Genomic DNA, 15,363 nt, shown 5'->3' with positions numbered 1-15,363 from the left:
AAATTCCATTGCAAATTCCGAATTTCATGGGGAATTCTAGGAGAATTCGAACGTTCAGGGGATTATTCCGTGGAAATTAATGAAAGTCGGTGGAATTCCGGTGAATATATTCTTGAATTTTTAGTGAATTGAATGTTTTCATTGAAATTTTAAAGGCGGTGGAAAATTCTTGTCTTCATGCTGTTAAACAATTTGAATTTTAATTCGATTGTCAGGGAATCTGAAGTTGTTTGAATTCCGGAATTGAGGTGCACTGGGAGAATTTTTTGTTATAGTTTAGCTTCATTGACATTTGAGGGAATTTTGAATTGAAAATTCCATTGCAAATTCCGAATTTCATGGGGAATTCTAGGAGAATTCGAACGTTCAGGGGATTATTCCACGAAAATTAAGGGAAGTCGGTGGAATTTCGTTGAATATATTCTTGAATTTTTAGTTCATTGAATTTTTTCATTGAAATTTTACAGGCGTTGGGAAATTCTCGTCTTAATTCTGCTAAAAATAAGCATTTGCATTCAATTTTCAGGGAAATCTGAAATTTCATTATTTTATCCCCCTAAATCGCATTCAATGTCACCTGTCCGAAATTCCAATGAATTCCGTCATTAAAAATTCAGTGAATCTCCGAATTTCAGTTCAACCATTCCCCCAAACGTCTGGAAATCAGAGAAATTCAGGGTAAAGCCTTTTTAAATTATTAATTAACCAAAAATTCTCACAATTTTGTACCAAAAATTAACGTTTCGATTGAAAATTCAAGAGAATCGGTAAATTCCCGTCATTCTACCGCCAAAAAATTAGGAATTACACTGAAATTTCCCTGAAATTTGAATTTCCACCACATCTTCCCACAATTTTCTCCACAATTTTCCCCCCTATCCCCTCCCACACATCCCCCCACCCCTGAAAACCCTCCGCGCAAAGAAATCCCCAAGAAGACACGACAGGATTATTTAAAAAAAAGTTGCATAATTCGGTTCTGGCCGCGTGTCAGTCAGTCGGTTGGTAACTTTAATTAACCGAGTCGTCTGCAGGGGTATATGGGGAGAAGGTGGAGCCGGATGGCCCGCGGAAAGGACCCCGGCGTCACGTCAAAACGAGTTCATTAAAACTCTGGTCCTAAGATATGTTCCTGAAGAAGAATGAGGCATGATGAAAAATGAATAAAAAAAATTGGCGAAGAGAGAAATAAGGAGGGACTCAGACCCGCGCGGCATTGTTTCAAACTATCCGTTTTACTCTTATACACACAGCGGCGCGGGAGGGGAAAGGGGAGGGGTGGGGAAGGGGTTGAAGTACAAGCGGGATCGAGTAAAGAGAGGGGAATCCACGCGCGGCGTGCCGGTGCGAATAAATCTCGTTCTAATTGCTCTTGTTTGAAAAAGCGAGATGTTGCACGGTCGATGGCGTCCGACAAAGGGCCCTGTGACCTTGTATTTTCGTACGTTGAACATCCAAGTCGCTGGGTTAACGCTATTTCAAACAGTGTCCGGTAAGCGCTGACTTTTATCGATATTTACGGCAGCGGGAGATGCGTGTTACGTACTAACATTTGTTGAATGAATTCTTTTAATTGATTGGAGGCTTCTGCATCGTAAACGGTTGGGGAGGATTTTTTTAATGGGATTATTAGAGCCGGGGAAATGACACATTCGAATCGAATACGAGAATTTATCGGAAAATTTTGTATTGATTTCTAGAATTTTTTTGGGGAGAGTATTGAACTCGTTTGATCCAAAATAAAGGATCGTTCGTGAATTAATTTAATGATTTTTGTGAATGGAATAATTGATTTTTAATTTTAATTTGCTTGAGGTGAAAATCTGAAGGTGAATGAATACAACTTCATTAGAAAATTCTCTGTTCATTTGGACTTTTTTTTTCTCAATTAATACCCTGACATGTTTGTTTAACTGAAAGTGTTTTAATAGAATCCACAATCGATTAATTCGACCCAAATAAATATAATAATTGATCATTTGAAACAGTTATTTAAGTGGAAAATAGAAATTATAATCGCGTTTGGAACGACGCATTGATGGATTTGTTGTTTTTCATTTGCTTCAGGTGAAAATCTGGTTTCAAAACAGAAGGAGTAAGTACAAGAAGATGATGAAAGCAGCACAGCAGGTTGGAGGCGGTGGTGGACAGCACGGAAGCCTGTTGGCCGGTGGCCCATCGCCTCAGCCCGGACAACCTGGGGGTCTCATGCAGGGCGGTAAGTGTCACGCGATCATTAAAATTGTTCCTCTATTTTATGCATGAAATTATGCTACAACTCCATTTCTAGTTATTTCTCCTTTTATTACCGAAAATATTGATCATGAATGCAGCGAAATTATTTATTAAGGATATCCGAGTACTTTGGCTGTTTTTTCTCCAGTGAAATGCTTTTCTGCTTTTGTTTCTGAACATTTTACAATGATTTCATTATTTGAACTTTGTAAATCTGAATTTGAATCTCGATTTTCAACTGTTAGAAAACATTTTAAAAACGAACAAAATATTGGAGTTTACCTTTGGAGGAAAATTAATGAAATAATTTATAAACGATCAATTTTCCCCCATAAAAATAATTTTTTTGGAATTACAACAAATTTATTCATATTCAAACTTTTACCAGAAACCGATTTCATGCCTAAAAAATAAGTTTTCGGAAGTTTAAACAATTTCAATTATTTATTTATGAACACCGAATGTTTAAAAAATTAATAATATACTATATATAGACACTTGGACATCTGTGATATCTCAAACAATGTGAATTAACGATATAAACACAAAAATGTAACTTTAAAAATGGCATGCTGTGCCATTTCTGGATAAAAAAATGCTGAAAAATGTAATTTTCATTTTAAAAAATGTGAATATTCTAAATTAAACCCAATTTCTTTCGAAAATAAAAAACATCCCGACATCAGCATATTACCTAGAAGACAGGAAATTTTTTGGTCTATAAAAATGGCAATCACATGTGCAACGACAAATAATTTATCATCCTCCCCCGCAAATAAGTGCCCACAATGAAGTAACAGATTGTTTCATCGATTTTTCCTGTTTATTTTTGCTGCAGGCGGTGGTAGTTCGGTGTCGGGGAGCCCGACGACGGGTTACCTGGGTGGAATGGGGGGTGGCGGGGGTGAGAATACACCGGGCAGCTCGACGCCCGGCAGTGATATGTCGCCGCAGCACAACGAGAGTCCACCAGCGCCATCATGGACCGGTGAAATGAAACACCACCCACATGCACACGCACCACCACACACTCATCATCATCCCCATACGCCTGGGCATCATCCGCCTCCCCTACCCCCGCCGCCGCATCACCCGGGATACATGCCCCAGTACTCGTGGTACCAAGCTGACCCCAATCCCGGATTACTCACGTGAGTCTCATAAATTATTATTTTTCCGCGGATTTTTGCAGTTGAAATATTCAATTGGAGAATTTTTTTTATAGGACAATTGTTGGAGACGAATGGAAATTTTTGGGGAAGTGACATTGCAGCTGATTTGAGGAAACAATTTTACTTGTGTTTAAGATTCTTTTAATGTGATTTTATTGACGTTTCTCAGCCATTCAAGTGTATTTGACTGAAATCTCAATATATCTAAAATCAAAAGCCCAAAATTAATGTGAAATGGACTTTAACAATTGTTTTTGATTTATTATTTTTCGACGGATTTTCGATGAATTTCCATTCCAATAATTCGATTTTGAGATCCACAATGTTATTTCCCGAGACATTAATTCCTCCAGTATCCGCATTCGCCCCGGAAAATTCACCCCTTCCTTTTTAATTCCAGGGTATGGCCAGCGGTTTAACCTAGCCACAGTCCCCCCTAGCCTCCCCCAACGGGATTGGACACCCCAAAATCGGCTGTTTCACGTACCAGAGGAACTCCCAACGGTGGATCCAGTTGCTGCCGAGAAAAAGGTGCGATCGCTCCCCCACAAATCCTGAAATTGTCGCCGCGAAATAATCATGAACTCGAAAATAATAAAATCACGAAATTCTGTACTCGGGTTCATTTCATTGGCCAACGTGACCCACTTGGGGTTTTTTGAACCCTCGGGTCACCCACCGGGACTAACAAAAAGAGAGAAAAATCATGAAATTGCAGACAGAAGCAACCAGTTGCACAAGCGTATCTCGGAGGAAAGAGTATGGTCTTGGGGTTTGCTTGCGGCGGTTTTGAATTAATGAAATCCTAATGACATTTTCGTGAGCGAAACGAGGCAATCGCAGTGGCGCGAGATGTAATCAGTGTCTGTGGAGTTACCTCCACTCCGCCCTCTGTCTTTTCTGTCTGTTCTACTGGATGAGGCAACCAGAGTTGAGGATGGAATTGACCGAAAAAAAAGGTACATCAGCTTGGAGAGGGGAAAAAATTAGCTTCACGGCGCCGGACCTGTCTCCCTAGCTTCATTAGTGTCGTCAGGGAACAAAAAATAAGGGGAAAAATGGGGGAACACACCTCCTTTAATGCTTCCGGTCGATTAGGATTTTTTTCACTTTTTTTAATGCCACTGGGATGATGGGATTCAGTTCGGGGGTCCAGCGTGGAAGTGGGGGCTTTCGAGTTTCGAGGGACAATCGATTTTTTGAAAATTAATGAGGAATTAGAATTTAAGTTGAGATGGAATCGTAAGAAAATTTATCTTGTCGTGGAATACGTCGCTCGAAGCTTCGGAGATATTTAAGGATATCCAAATATCTTTTGAGGTTTGGCACAGGCCACAACGTAGATTCCAGCATTTTCAATCATCAAATGTGTCAATTACATTGCGTTGTTTATAAACAAATAAATTATTTGAACTTTCGAGAGCCTTATTTTTTCATGAATAAATTTGTTACGTTTTCGAACAAATTATTTTTGTTGGAAAATTGATTGTTTGTAAATTATTCATAAATAATGCTCGTAATTTTCAAAAATTGCAATTTTTAAATCATTTCATCAATCTTCCAAAATCAAAATTTCTAATTTTCTTCTTCAGATCTTTAAAATATTTTCTAACGGTTCCATATGGAGATTAAAATTCAGACCTACAAAATTTAAATAATAAAAATCATTATGAAATCTCTGCAAACTTGAGGTCAGATGGGGCTCAAATGAATTTCACAGGAGAAAAAATATCCGAGTTCTTTGGATAAATTCATGTGATAGCGCAATTGAACTAAATTTGAATAAATATTTTGAAAAAACCCCAGAATCCCCGAGCGATTTTTGCAGATGAAAGATAACAAAAAATGATCTCCAGAAAATTTTTCCCACCCACGCTGGTCCCGAGATCTTGGATTTTTCGTATAATTTATTCATCTCATCCGTTCAATCACCAGTGCCCCACCTGTTCGACCACCGTATGGCTCCCCCCATCCGTCAAAAACCATAATCAGGCGGGAAATTATGCAAACTCGCAGCGACTGAGGTATTCCCATAAAAAATGTAATTTTGATTAGAGGAAATCGACTTGAACCCCCGTGTGTATTTTTCCGGAAGTTGGTTCCCCTCCGCCATCCCGGCGAAATGAAAAATGCACTTGGAAAGCAGTACAAAACACCCGAGTTTATTTCTCCAAACCAGCAATTTAGAATCGTACGCAAAGCCACAATCCCTTCTCCACTGGTGAGAACATCATGCAATATTACCATTCTCCGATTGCATTGATTTCCCACGGAAGTAAAAAAGTGAAAACCTCATGTACGACTCTATAAACTAATAAGACAGACACTGAGTAGAAGAGAGGAAGGAAAATCCCCCTCCCAAGGGTGAAAACCAATTAGCCAATGCGCGGAAAATCATTTCAGGTTCAGGGGAAGCTCTCCAGCACTAAATAAATCACAACAAAACCTGCAGTTGTGTTCTAATCACCGATAAAAGGGCGTTTATCCTCCTGGGAAGAGAGAAATGAGCCGAAGAGTAAATAGCAAATAAAAATCCATTTCCGGAAAAAAAAAACCCGAGAAAAAAAATTCCCGAAATTGACAAAAAAAAACAGAATTTTTAAAAACCGCCCGTCTTGCCCCAGTCGCTTTTAGGACGCAGTCCAAAACGTTTTGTCTGACGAAATTAATTTCTCTAATGTCCGGATAGCCACCGGGGCTGGACGGGTTGCGTTGGGATTTTTTTTCTCGAAAATGAAATTTAAGAGAGAACGAGGAAAATAAATAAATGGAGAATACGACCCCGAGGGTCGAGTAGATTTTTTTTCTAGCGTTTACTAGCATCCTGGCGTATTAACGTTTTCTCGATGAAAAGAAATTTCCCTATTTGTACATAAGGCGCCGGGAGCCCAAAAACATTTTAGGTATTAAGTCATTAAGTGGATTTGTGTAAAATATAACTTTGTGATCTAAGATTGTAAAAAATAATGATAGTTGTAATTGATAAATAAAAGATGAAAAATGAGAAGGTACACGTATATAGAGCAATCTGCCCTCGCCCGAGAGTTGACTACACGTGTGTTGACGACGAAAAGAGAAGAAGAGAATAAAATTCAAGGGAGCGGATGCGGTGAATTATTACTGATGCTAACACGAGAGAGTGTGTGCGCACGTGGCGAGAAAGCAAGATGTTGTCTATCGTATGGTATTATAAATTAGGAAAGAAGTCACCCACACTCCTGTCCTCTCCTTTCTCTCGATTATCGATTTTACCGTTTTCGCGCTCCCGATTGTATTTTTTTTTTGTAAATCCGAATGATCTTTTGGTTTTTGGTCCGTGCGATGTGAGTGAGAAAATCGTTTCCCTCCTCTTTAACATAGATGTTATGGAAGAAAACTAAAATACCTTAACTATGATTATTATTGTATAAAATATGAATAATAACTAATTAATTCAATTTAAATGATATTTGTGGGGGTTTTATTTATTCAATCCCTGAATTCTTCGATGTCTTTGGTTTGTGGCTTTTATTTTCGATTCAATTCACAGATTTAATGTTGTTATGTTTAAGTGAATGGTAAGTATAAAATGAAAATAATACGTATTTTATATTTTTTAAATTTTATTTAGTTGATGAAAATTTAAATTTTTTTACCCGTGACATTGTCATTTTGTCAGCGAAGCAGTTTATTTTTCACGTCGCTACGAATGCGAAATTTCAGTTGGAGAACGTAATAATTTTTGATCAATTTTCCCGAAAGAAATTGATTAACAAAAACGTGATCTCTCATTTTTGGCATAAAATATAACAATGAGACTAATAAAATCAACAGGTCGAAATAATACTCGTGACTAAAAGAATTATTTATATTATTTACATTTAAAAAATGCCTGAACTAACTAATCTGTCTAAATAACTTAATAATAAAAATACTAAATTTTTGTCATTTAGTTTTAGTTTTGTTCTTCTTTTTTAATAATTTTACTACATTACAGTTGCCACAATTACGCTCAATCATTATTACTCTTCAGAAATGACGGAAAAATGGACTTCAGCGTTTATTCACAGGTCTGTAGACGCGAAGTGCTTCATTCCGATTAATAAATAATGAAACTTCATTTAACATTTGCTTCATTGTAGCCACCTGGAAGTTCCTACACACCCTACACTCACAGACAGCTATAACACATTTTCCAGAAGTTTGCAATATGTACCCTGTTCACACACAACAAAGTCGCGTATGAGAATAAGTTCTCGTTATCAATGAAAATCTGGAACAATTCAAATGCCAATGAACCGAGTGACCGATTAGTGACACAGATGGTTCCATTATTCGTCATATCATTTGGTAATATTATTCTTCACTCAACCTCAAAACAGACCATGTAATAAACGCGGAAATATAGTCCGTGAAGAAAATAATGTATTTTCCTTTCTATCGTTCTTGGTACTTCATTTATAAAACGATATTGCTATTCACACGATGAGTTTGAACTAGAGGCGTAACGACTGAAAACTTGTATGAAGGCAATTTTCCTGATTGCAGCGGAATAATTACAAAAATAATAGGAAGCATTCGTTGGAATTGATTAATTTACTTATTTATAGCCAAAATGTTGTTCTTGCGAAAATTCAGAATTCATTATTTACCGAGAAAAACTGCTCTTTAATTAATAATATTATATAAATTTCTCGACATAAACTTTCTAAAGAAAAATCATTAAAAAATGAACGACAAAAATTTGGCAAATTTAAGGTTACAATTTTTTGTGGAAATATCTCAATAGAATAAATTGTATAAAAAATGGAATTCTATTGGTTTTTCTATTCAGGCGTAAAATTAATAAATTTGAACATAAAAAAATAAAGTGAAAAAAAATTAAAAATAAATTTAAATTAAAAATAACAAATTAAAAATATTCGCCCACAAAAAAAATGTTTCTTGAATTGAAAACAATATTCTCCATTCATTCATGCGAGCAACAATTGCGATAAACTTCTCTTCTATAGTTTAATAAAAATAAATTCTTTGAGACTGTTAGCTGACAAAAGAGTCGAGTCCATTGGAGAGAGTCTCATTGAGCATGAGAACTGGTGCATAATGAGCACAATAGCTGAAAAAAAAGGGCGCTGAGCGTTGTGAGGCGCCGATGCTGCATTCATCCCCGAATTTTTCGTGTTCCCGGGGGCCTCTTAGGAGATTACGTCGAGTGGATGTTTATTCGAGCCGTAGCCCCCGGTTTCATTCATCTCCAGTCACTCGTCCAAGAGCACTTTCCTCTCCTCCAATGTTTCTCGTTTAGATTCACTGTTAATGATTTCGAGGAATCATCGTCCCGATTTATTATTATTTATTTCCCAGTTTTAATGGACAACTTCCGGTTGAAATCAGTGGGATTCTCTGACACGTGTATCACGAGACTGCAGCGACCAATCGACCTAGATTAACTTCGTTGTGTCGAGACTTCCGTCTGATAGATGAAATGAGAGTTGGGAATTGTGTACCTTCGCGTCGGGCGCGTGTGGACCATCCTCTTACCGTGAGATGTTCCCCGGGGGTCAATGGGTCGCGGGTACGGAAAGAGTCGAGGGAGATTTGATGGAGAAGGTAGAGGAAATATTTTCTCAGCAGATGGAGAAATTGAGTATTAAAAAAATTGATGATTCGAGGTGTTGCACGCACACGGAAAAATTTTTTCCATTGAGATTTTTCTATACGAATTCCTAAACATTAATTTTCCAAGTTTTTTCATGCTATTTTTTCTTTTCTCATTAAAAAAATTAAACAACAAAATCTTGGAATATTTGGGGCCAGGAATTTCCATAGAGAATATCACAAATAGAATAAATTGTCTAGAAAAATGCAATTCTATTGATTCTTTCTATGCACACATAAAATAAATAAATTCTTCAAAAATGAAAAAATGATTTAAATAAAAAAAAAATTTTTTATTCGAATTCCTCGACACGAATTTTCAAAATTTTTTCAACTCCATTTTTCTTTTCTCTTCGTGAAAAAAATGAATAAAACAACAGGAAAAATCCCATTCTATTAATTTATTCTATAAAATATTTTCCATCAAATATTTCTACAGAAAAAAAAATGTGCAGATCGCCCCGAATTTCCAATAATTCCACCTATTCCAAACAAAGCTGACGGATTTAAATGAATGCCCCTCATTTTCATCACTCACTTGGCCTACAAGATCGGGAATAAAAAAACCGCAAGTCAATTCATTTTGGCCAGTAGTTTACGGCTTCCGCTCCATCAAAATTAATTTAACGAACAGGTTATATTTTTCTCTCCTTTTCTCCCGACTAGTCGCCACGGCCGAAGCCCAATGATTTATTCCCGGCGCTTGGAGGAATAGAGACGAAGAAAGGGGGACTCTCGTTCGGTGGTCGAAAATGGCACATGTATAGGTATATAATGTGAGCCGGGGGGTTGAAGTACACGGGGGTGGAAACACACGGCGGGACCGAATACGACGGTCAGGTCGGGCGCTAATTTGCGATTCCACGCAGCAAGAAGGGCGTGGCAGTGTCGCGCATGGGGTGGCCCTTGCTCGTTTGCGCGACATTGTCGGGCAACCCCTCAGCTTCATCCACTGTCTGCTCAAGTGGGGGTGAAGCACGTACGCGGTTCATCTCGAGGAGGAGAAAAAAAAATTAGTCGATGTGAAGAAAATGTGATGTGATGATAAATGTCGAGATAATTTAATGAACATTACGTGAACATTTGATTCATCATTTTTCGGACATTGCAAATTATTGGATTTCACGCAGTTAATTAAACGATTTTTTAATCATTCAATTGATTAAAAAAAATGTCTATTAATGAAATGGACGTTTAAATAAATAAATTTTCTAGCGAAATATTCACAATCTAAACATTTTTATTACATTTTTGGAAAAGATGCAGATTTTATGGACTTATAATTCTTAGAAGAGTGACAATGAAGTAGATCTATTGAAAAATAAAAGGAATTCCAATTTTTTGAGGATTCAAGGATATATTTACCTAATTTTTCGTTATTTTATTTTCATTTGATTCAATTTGTTTAACACATTCACAAATAATTAGATTTTGCTTATTTAACTGAACTATAAATCAAATCTTTTAATTGATATGTAATTTAAAAAAAGAGCTATTAGTGCAATTAATGTTTAAATAAATTAATTTAATAGTGAAATGTTCGCAATCTGGAAATGTTTATTTCAATGGAATTCCAACACTGATAAAGACATGAAGTTCGTTTCATTTTCCACACATAAAAAAATTCGATGGAAGGAAAAATAATGTAGATGCGTAAAACCTCTCGAGTTTTTTAGGCATTGACTGCCCCGAGGACACGAGAAATGAAAGGGAAAAAAATCTGTCCAGGTGGTGGACTCTACAAAGCTTCTGAGCGTCGTTATACACGTCAGAAACGGACGCAGTGAACTCCGCCCAGGAGATCGTATGCCACGCAAGGGTTGGACCACGTGTCGCCCTGAACTTTTAAATAAACTCACCCCCTCTGTCGCCAAAGCTGAAGTTCACCCCTCAAAGTATTATTTAATCAACAAAATTTTTTTAAAAATCATGATAATTTTTTTCTAAAATTAAAAAAATTGCAGATCAATCCATTAATCTCAATTCATTTGAGAATAATAATGAATATCAATAAACGTATTAAAAAACTGGGGCAAAATGGGTCGTCTTTTTTATTTAAAAAAATTTTGTCGATGAGAAAAAAATTATTTTTGATTTTAAGCACAACATTTATCAATTCTTAAATTCTTTTTCTTTCAGCGGAGAAGAAAAATGGGAAAAAATTAATTCCCAAGATTAAGACAATCTCTCGCACATCTAAAATACACAGAAGTCGAATTCCCCAAGAGTTCGCCTTTTTTTCTTTCAAAAAAGGTTTAACCTGTTCTAAAATAAACAGATTAAGCGAGGGTTGCTTTTTGGAATTTTGAGGCGTCACTCGAGCGTAAGCGGACGGGTATTTAAAGACGCACGACTCGACCCCCTGACCCACTCGAGAATTCGTGTGTCCTCAGGTCCTTATGAAAGGGCTGGTGACACTAATCCACACGCTGAAGTCTGACCTTCGTTACTGTTGTATTCCCCAGACGACTGAGATCAGTATCTGGTCTCGAGAGGGTACTCCCTTGCTCGGAGGGGAGAGCTTTCTCAGGCCTGTCCTCTCTCCGGATTGCAGAACAATTATTGTCTGAATTTTAAAAATTTTGGAAATTGACGTTTTATTGAATTTTAAAGAAATTAATTTATTTATTCGTTATTCAACATTTTTGGATTTTTTCTTGCAGTTGTGAGTATAATAAATAATGACGTAATGAATCGTTTATATAATTTTTTTATCATAATTCAGTAATTTTAGATATTTGACAAACTGGAATTTCTTATTTTCCAGAATAATCGATATTTCAATAACAACTTACAGTTTGAAACTCTTAGAAAAAATTGCATATTGAATACATTTAACTGAAAATTCTACAGCTTGAAAAATTTAGAACAACAATTGTCTGAATTTCCATAAATTTGAGAATTGACATTTCATTCTAAATTTCAGGATTTTTCATGAGTTTAATAAATTGTCCGTCCAATGAATTTCGTACTAAAATAACTATTAAAATTATAAACCTGTGATAATTGCCGATATGCCCTCCTCGCCCCAGATTTTCCTCTTCAATTTCGACTCCTTCCCACACCCCGAGATCAATAAAAATGTGCGTTGGAATGCTGGCCATTCCACTCTGCCCTCTCCATTCAGACTGCACATTCGAATTTTTTATTCATTCGCGTTGTGTGCACACGAGAGCATTGTTCATGGGCTTCCGGTAACCGGATATCGCGGTGCGCATTGACATTAATTTATAAAATATTCGCGACTCTCTCCACGCCCAAAAAAGCGTCCCCCACTGAAGTCCACTCTCTTTCTCTTTCTCTTTCGGTACTACCCCAGACCAGAATGCACACACGCCCTCCATTCTGTTGACAGTCTCGCATAACTTCCGTTGATTCCTTTTTTTAGGGATGGAAACAATGAGATCAAAATTTAACTTATTAGAAATTTGCGTCATGCAAAACCGATTCATTCGCATTTGTCAGGTGAATGAGACAGAAATTTTATTCTGAATTTTTTTTAAGTCAACCCGTTTTACCCCTGTATTTTCCAAGACAGAAAATTCAATTTTATTGGATGAAATTTACGATTTTCATAATTTTTTTCATCAAATTGAGAATTTAATAAAAAAAAATCTTAAAGAAATTTCATACAAAATTCTGTAACAATATAAATTTGAAACCTTTCCCTATTTAATTTTCTTGCGATTAATTATATAAAATTCGCAAGAGTCCACTGAATTTTTTTTAATAACAAAAAAAATTTTTGCAAATTTCCCACAAAAAAAATCCTTCATCTCCATGCAAAAATCGGAAAACATTTCAAATCAAATAATAATAGTATAATCCTCAATTTAATGCCCCCGCGGCCTCAGCGATGATTAAAAAATTTCGATAGGGATCGAAATCCGTTAAACACAGAAGCCCGAGTGTAAACTCGAGGGGGGGTCCGCACCGGGAGGCGAAGTAAAAAGCCAGTGACTCGTCTCGCTACCCCTGGGCTCCACACACCCCGATAACGAAAGAACATTTTTTTAGGAGAGGCCCGGTAACGCCCGGGATCACAGTTTCACTCTGTCATCGCCTCCGATTTCAGGGCTCCACTCGTACCTTTCCCCGTCTGCGCCACGCGCCCAACGCCCCCCACCCCCCTTCCAACTGAATTGCAAAAAACATTGTAAAGGCTTTTGTACCCCGACAGACTTTCTTTTTGATGTATTCATATTATATTATAGACCGCCAAAGACGTATCGTATTCTATAAAAAAATGTCGCAGATTTTTTTAAGGTTTTGAATGTTAATTTTATCAAATAAATAAATAAATAAAAACAATAAAACAATAAAACTAAAAATAAAAAATATGTTCATCTCATTCATTGTACATCGAATATTATAGAATTGATGTTGATAATAAATTATTAATGTAATGTATTGTTAATATATTTATTTATTATTTTGTTTCATCTATTTTATGAATTTTTTTTTCATTAATTTTTGTAAACAAAGAAATTGATGAAGAATGTTAAAAAAGAAAAAATGTTAGGAAAATCATGAAATTCCAGATTTCACAGAAAATCCAGTGGAATTCCAATTTTTTTAAGCACTAGGAATGCGGGTATTCCCCGCCTAATTAATAATTAACCTCACATTTACATTGTCTATCGATTTTGTCATAAATTAATAAAATTTTAAATGACGAAATTGCTTGAAATTTCTGGGAAATTTCAGTCAGAAATTTTCAACAGTGAAAATTCATCTATTCGATGTTCCCACAAGTGTCTCATTAACCCCACGGGGAATAATCTTTTGTATTCAAATTGTTTAAATGATATTTAAAAAATTCTCATAAAAAATAATTTAAAAATACCTCATTATATCATCTATCACTTCTTTTTTATTTCGTTGAATATCTGGGAGTGTTAAATGAACACATGAATGAATAACTAAATAAATAAATAAATGAATACATCAATATCTTATTGAATAACTAGACAGAATAATCATTCATTATTTAACCCCTTCTACTCATATTTATTCACTAAAAAATAAATTTGCATGAATGAATGAAACGAAGACGCTGGCACACGCGACTCGAATGTAATTGATGCGCCGTGTAATTTCCGTGGTGTACAGAGCACTGTACTACATTTACCGGTTGGGTATTACCCTTAATGAGGATTCCATTAATTACACTAATGAATCCCTGAATCCCATCGGCAAATCCGCGTAATCAGGCCAACTAGTCATGGAAACGAAAAGTTCATCTTCCCTTTGAGATATTTTTCATCTGAAAATGAGATTATTTCGCCCCTCGTCATTCCCATCTCGTAGAAACGGCACAAGTTGACGAGAATTTTGTCTTCAACTGCAAACAAAATAATTTTTAATTCAAGAAAAAAAAATTTAATTCTGTTTCTGAATTCAAGGTCAACGTCCCGTCCCGTTGTGGTTCAATCCATTCACGGAAACACATTCGAAAGAACTTTTGGGTGGAAAAAAATATTTCTCAACCGTGCGTGAGCACACGGAAGTTCCATTGAAGTGGAAAAAAGAGCCTGAAGAAAGCGAGAATTGAGTGGCGAAAAAAAAATACGGAATGTTTCTTGCGGCAACAATGAGCTATCAGGGCTTCGTCCGGTGCGACTCGAGAAATCGCGTGGGTTTTTGAGACTCTACCTTATAACATTTATTCCCTTCCTCTTTATTTTGCACCGAGTGCGTCTCGACAGGCTGCTTCCGACCTTCGTTACAATTACGTGCAATTAAACGACGTGCAAGTCCAGTAAAGGCCTCAAAGGTCGTCCGCATATTTCTGTCTTGAGATGCAAACTTCGTTGTGGGACTCAATGAAGTTAGGAATGAGGTATTTGTTCGTAGGATGAATGGGGGGAAAATTGGGGAATTAATCAGAATTTTTCGAATTTTTCTGGAGATTTCGGCATTAGAAATTTCGATTTTCAGAGAAAAATCAATGAGAAATGTAAATTTCAGGTCCATTACTCTCTGAAAATTGATAGAAATCAGGAAAATTCCGGTTTTTTAAATATTTGTTGCTTATAAATAAATAATAATTAATAAAAATGAAAATGAATAGTAATACATAAATAATTGAAATTGTTTAAACTTTCGGAAACTTGATATTTTTAGGCATGAAATCGATTTCTGCTAAAATTCTGAATATGAATAAATCTGTTACAATACCGAATCCATGATTTTTATGATGGAAAGTTGACTATTTATAAATAATTTATAAAAAATGCTCATAATTTTCAAAAAACTTATTGCATTTTCACTCAAATCTGAAATTTCAATTCTCTCCTAATAATAAAAAAAAAAAAAA

At 36.0% G+C, this 15,363-nt stretch overlaps 1 protein-coding gene across 3 annotated transcripts in view; it reads left to right on the top strand.

Moving 5' to 3' along the window:
* LOC107040059 (homeotic protein distal-less) overlaps nucleotides 1–4,825 on the top strand; it is a 75,604-nt gene extending 70,779 nt beyond the window's left edge. For 2 of the 3 annotated variants that reach the window (XM_015259981.1, XM_015259980.1), the window contains 3 exons: nucleotides 2,068–2,218; nucleotides 3,074–3,386; nucleotides 3,461–3,799. In XM_015259981.1, coding sequence (XP_015115467.1) covers nucleotides 2,068–2,218; nucleotides 3,074–3,386; nucleotides 3,461–3,500 — 504 coding nt within the window. In that variant the 3' untranslated portion in view covers nucleotides 3,501–3,799. The other variant, XM_015259982.1, reaches the window with a different exon arrangement.
* Nucleotides 4,826–15,363: the final 10,538 nt, after the last annotated feature.

Source organism: Diachasma alloeum, unplaced genomic scaffold (assembly GCF_001412515.2).
Source record: "Diachasma alloeum isolate Michigan unplaced genomic scaffold, Dall2.0 Dall_scaffold_00315, whole genome shotgun sequence".
NCBI classification, from domain to species: domain Eukaryota; kingdom Metazoa; phylum Arthropoda; class Insecta; order Hymenoptera; family Braconidae; genus Diachasma; species Diachasma alloeum.
The sequence above is the reverse complement of the archived record's forward strand: the minus strand, read 5'-3'. Positions and strand labels throughout refer to the sequence as shown.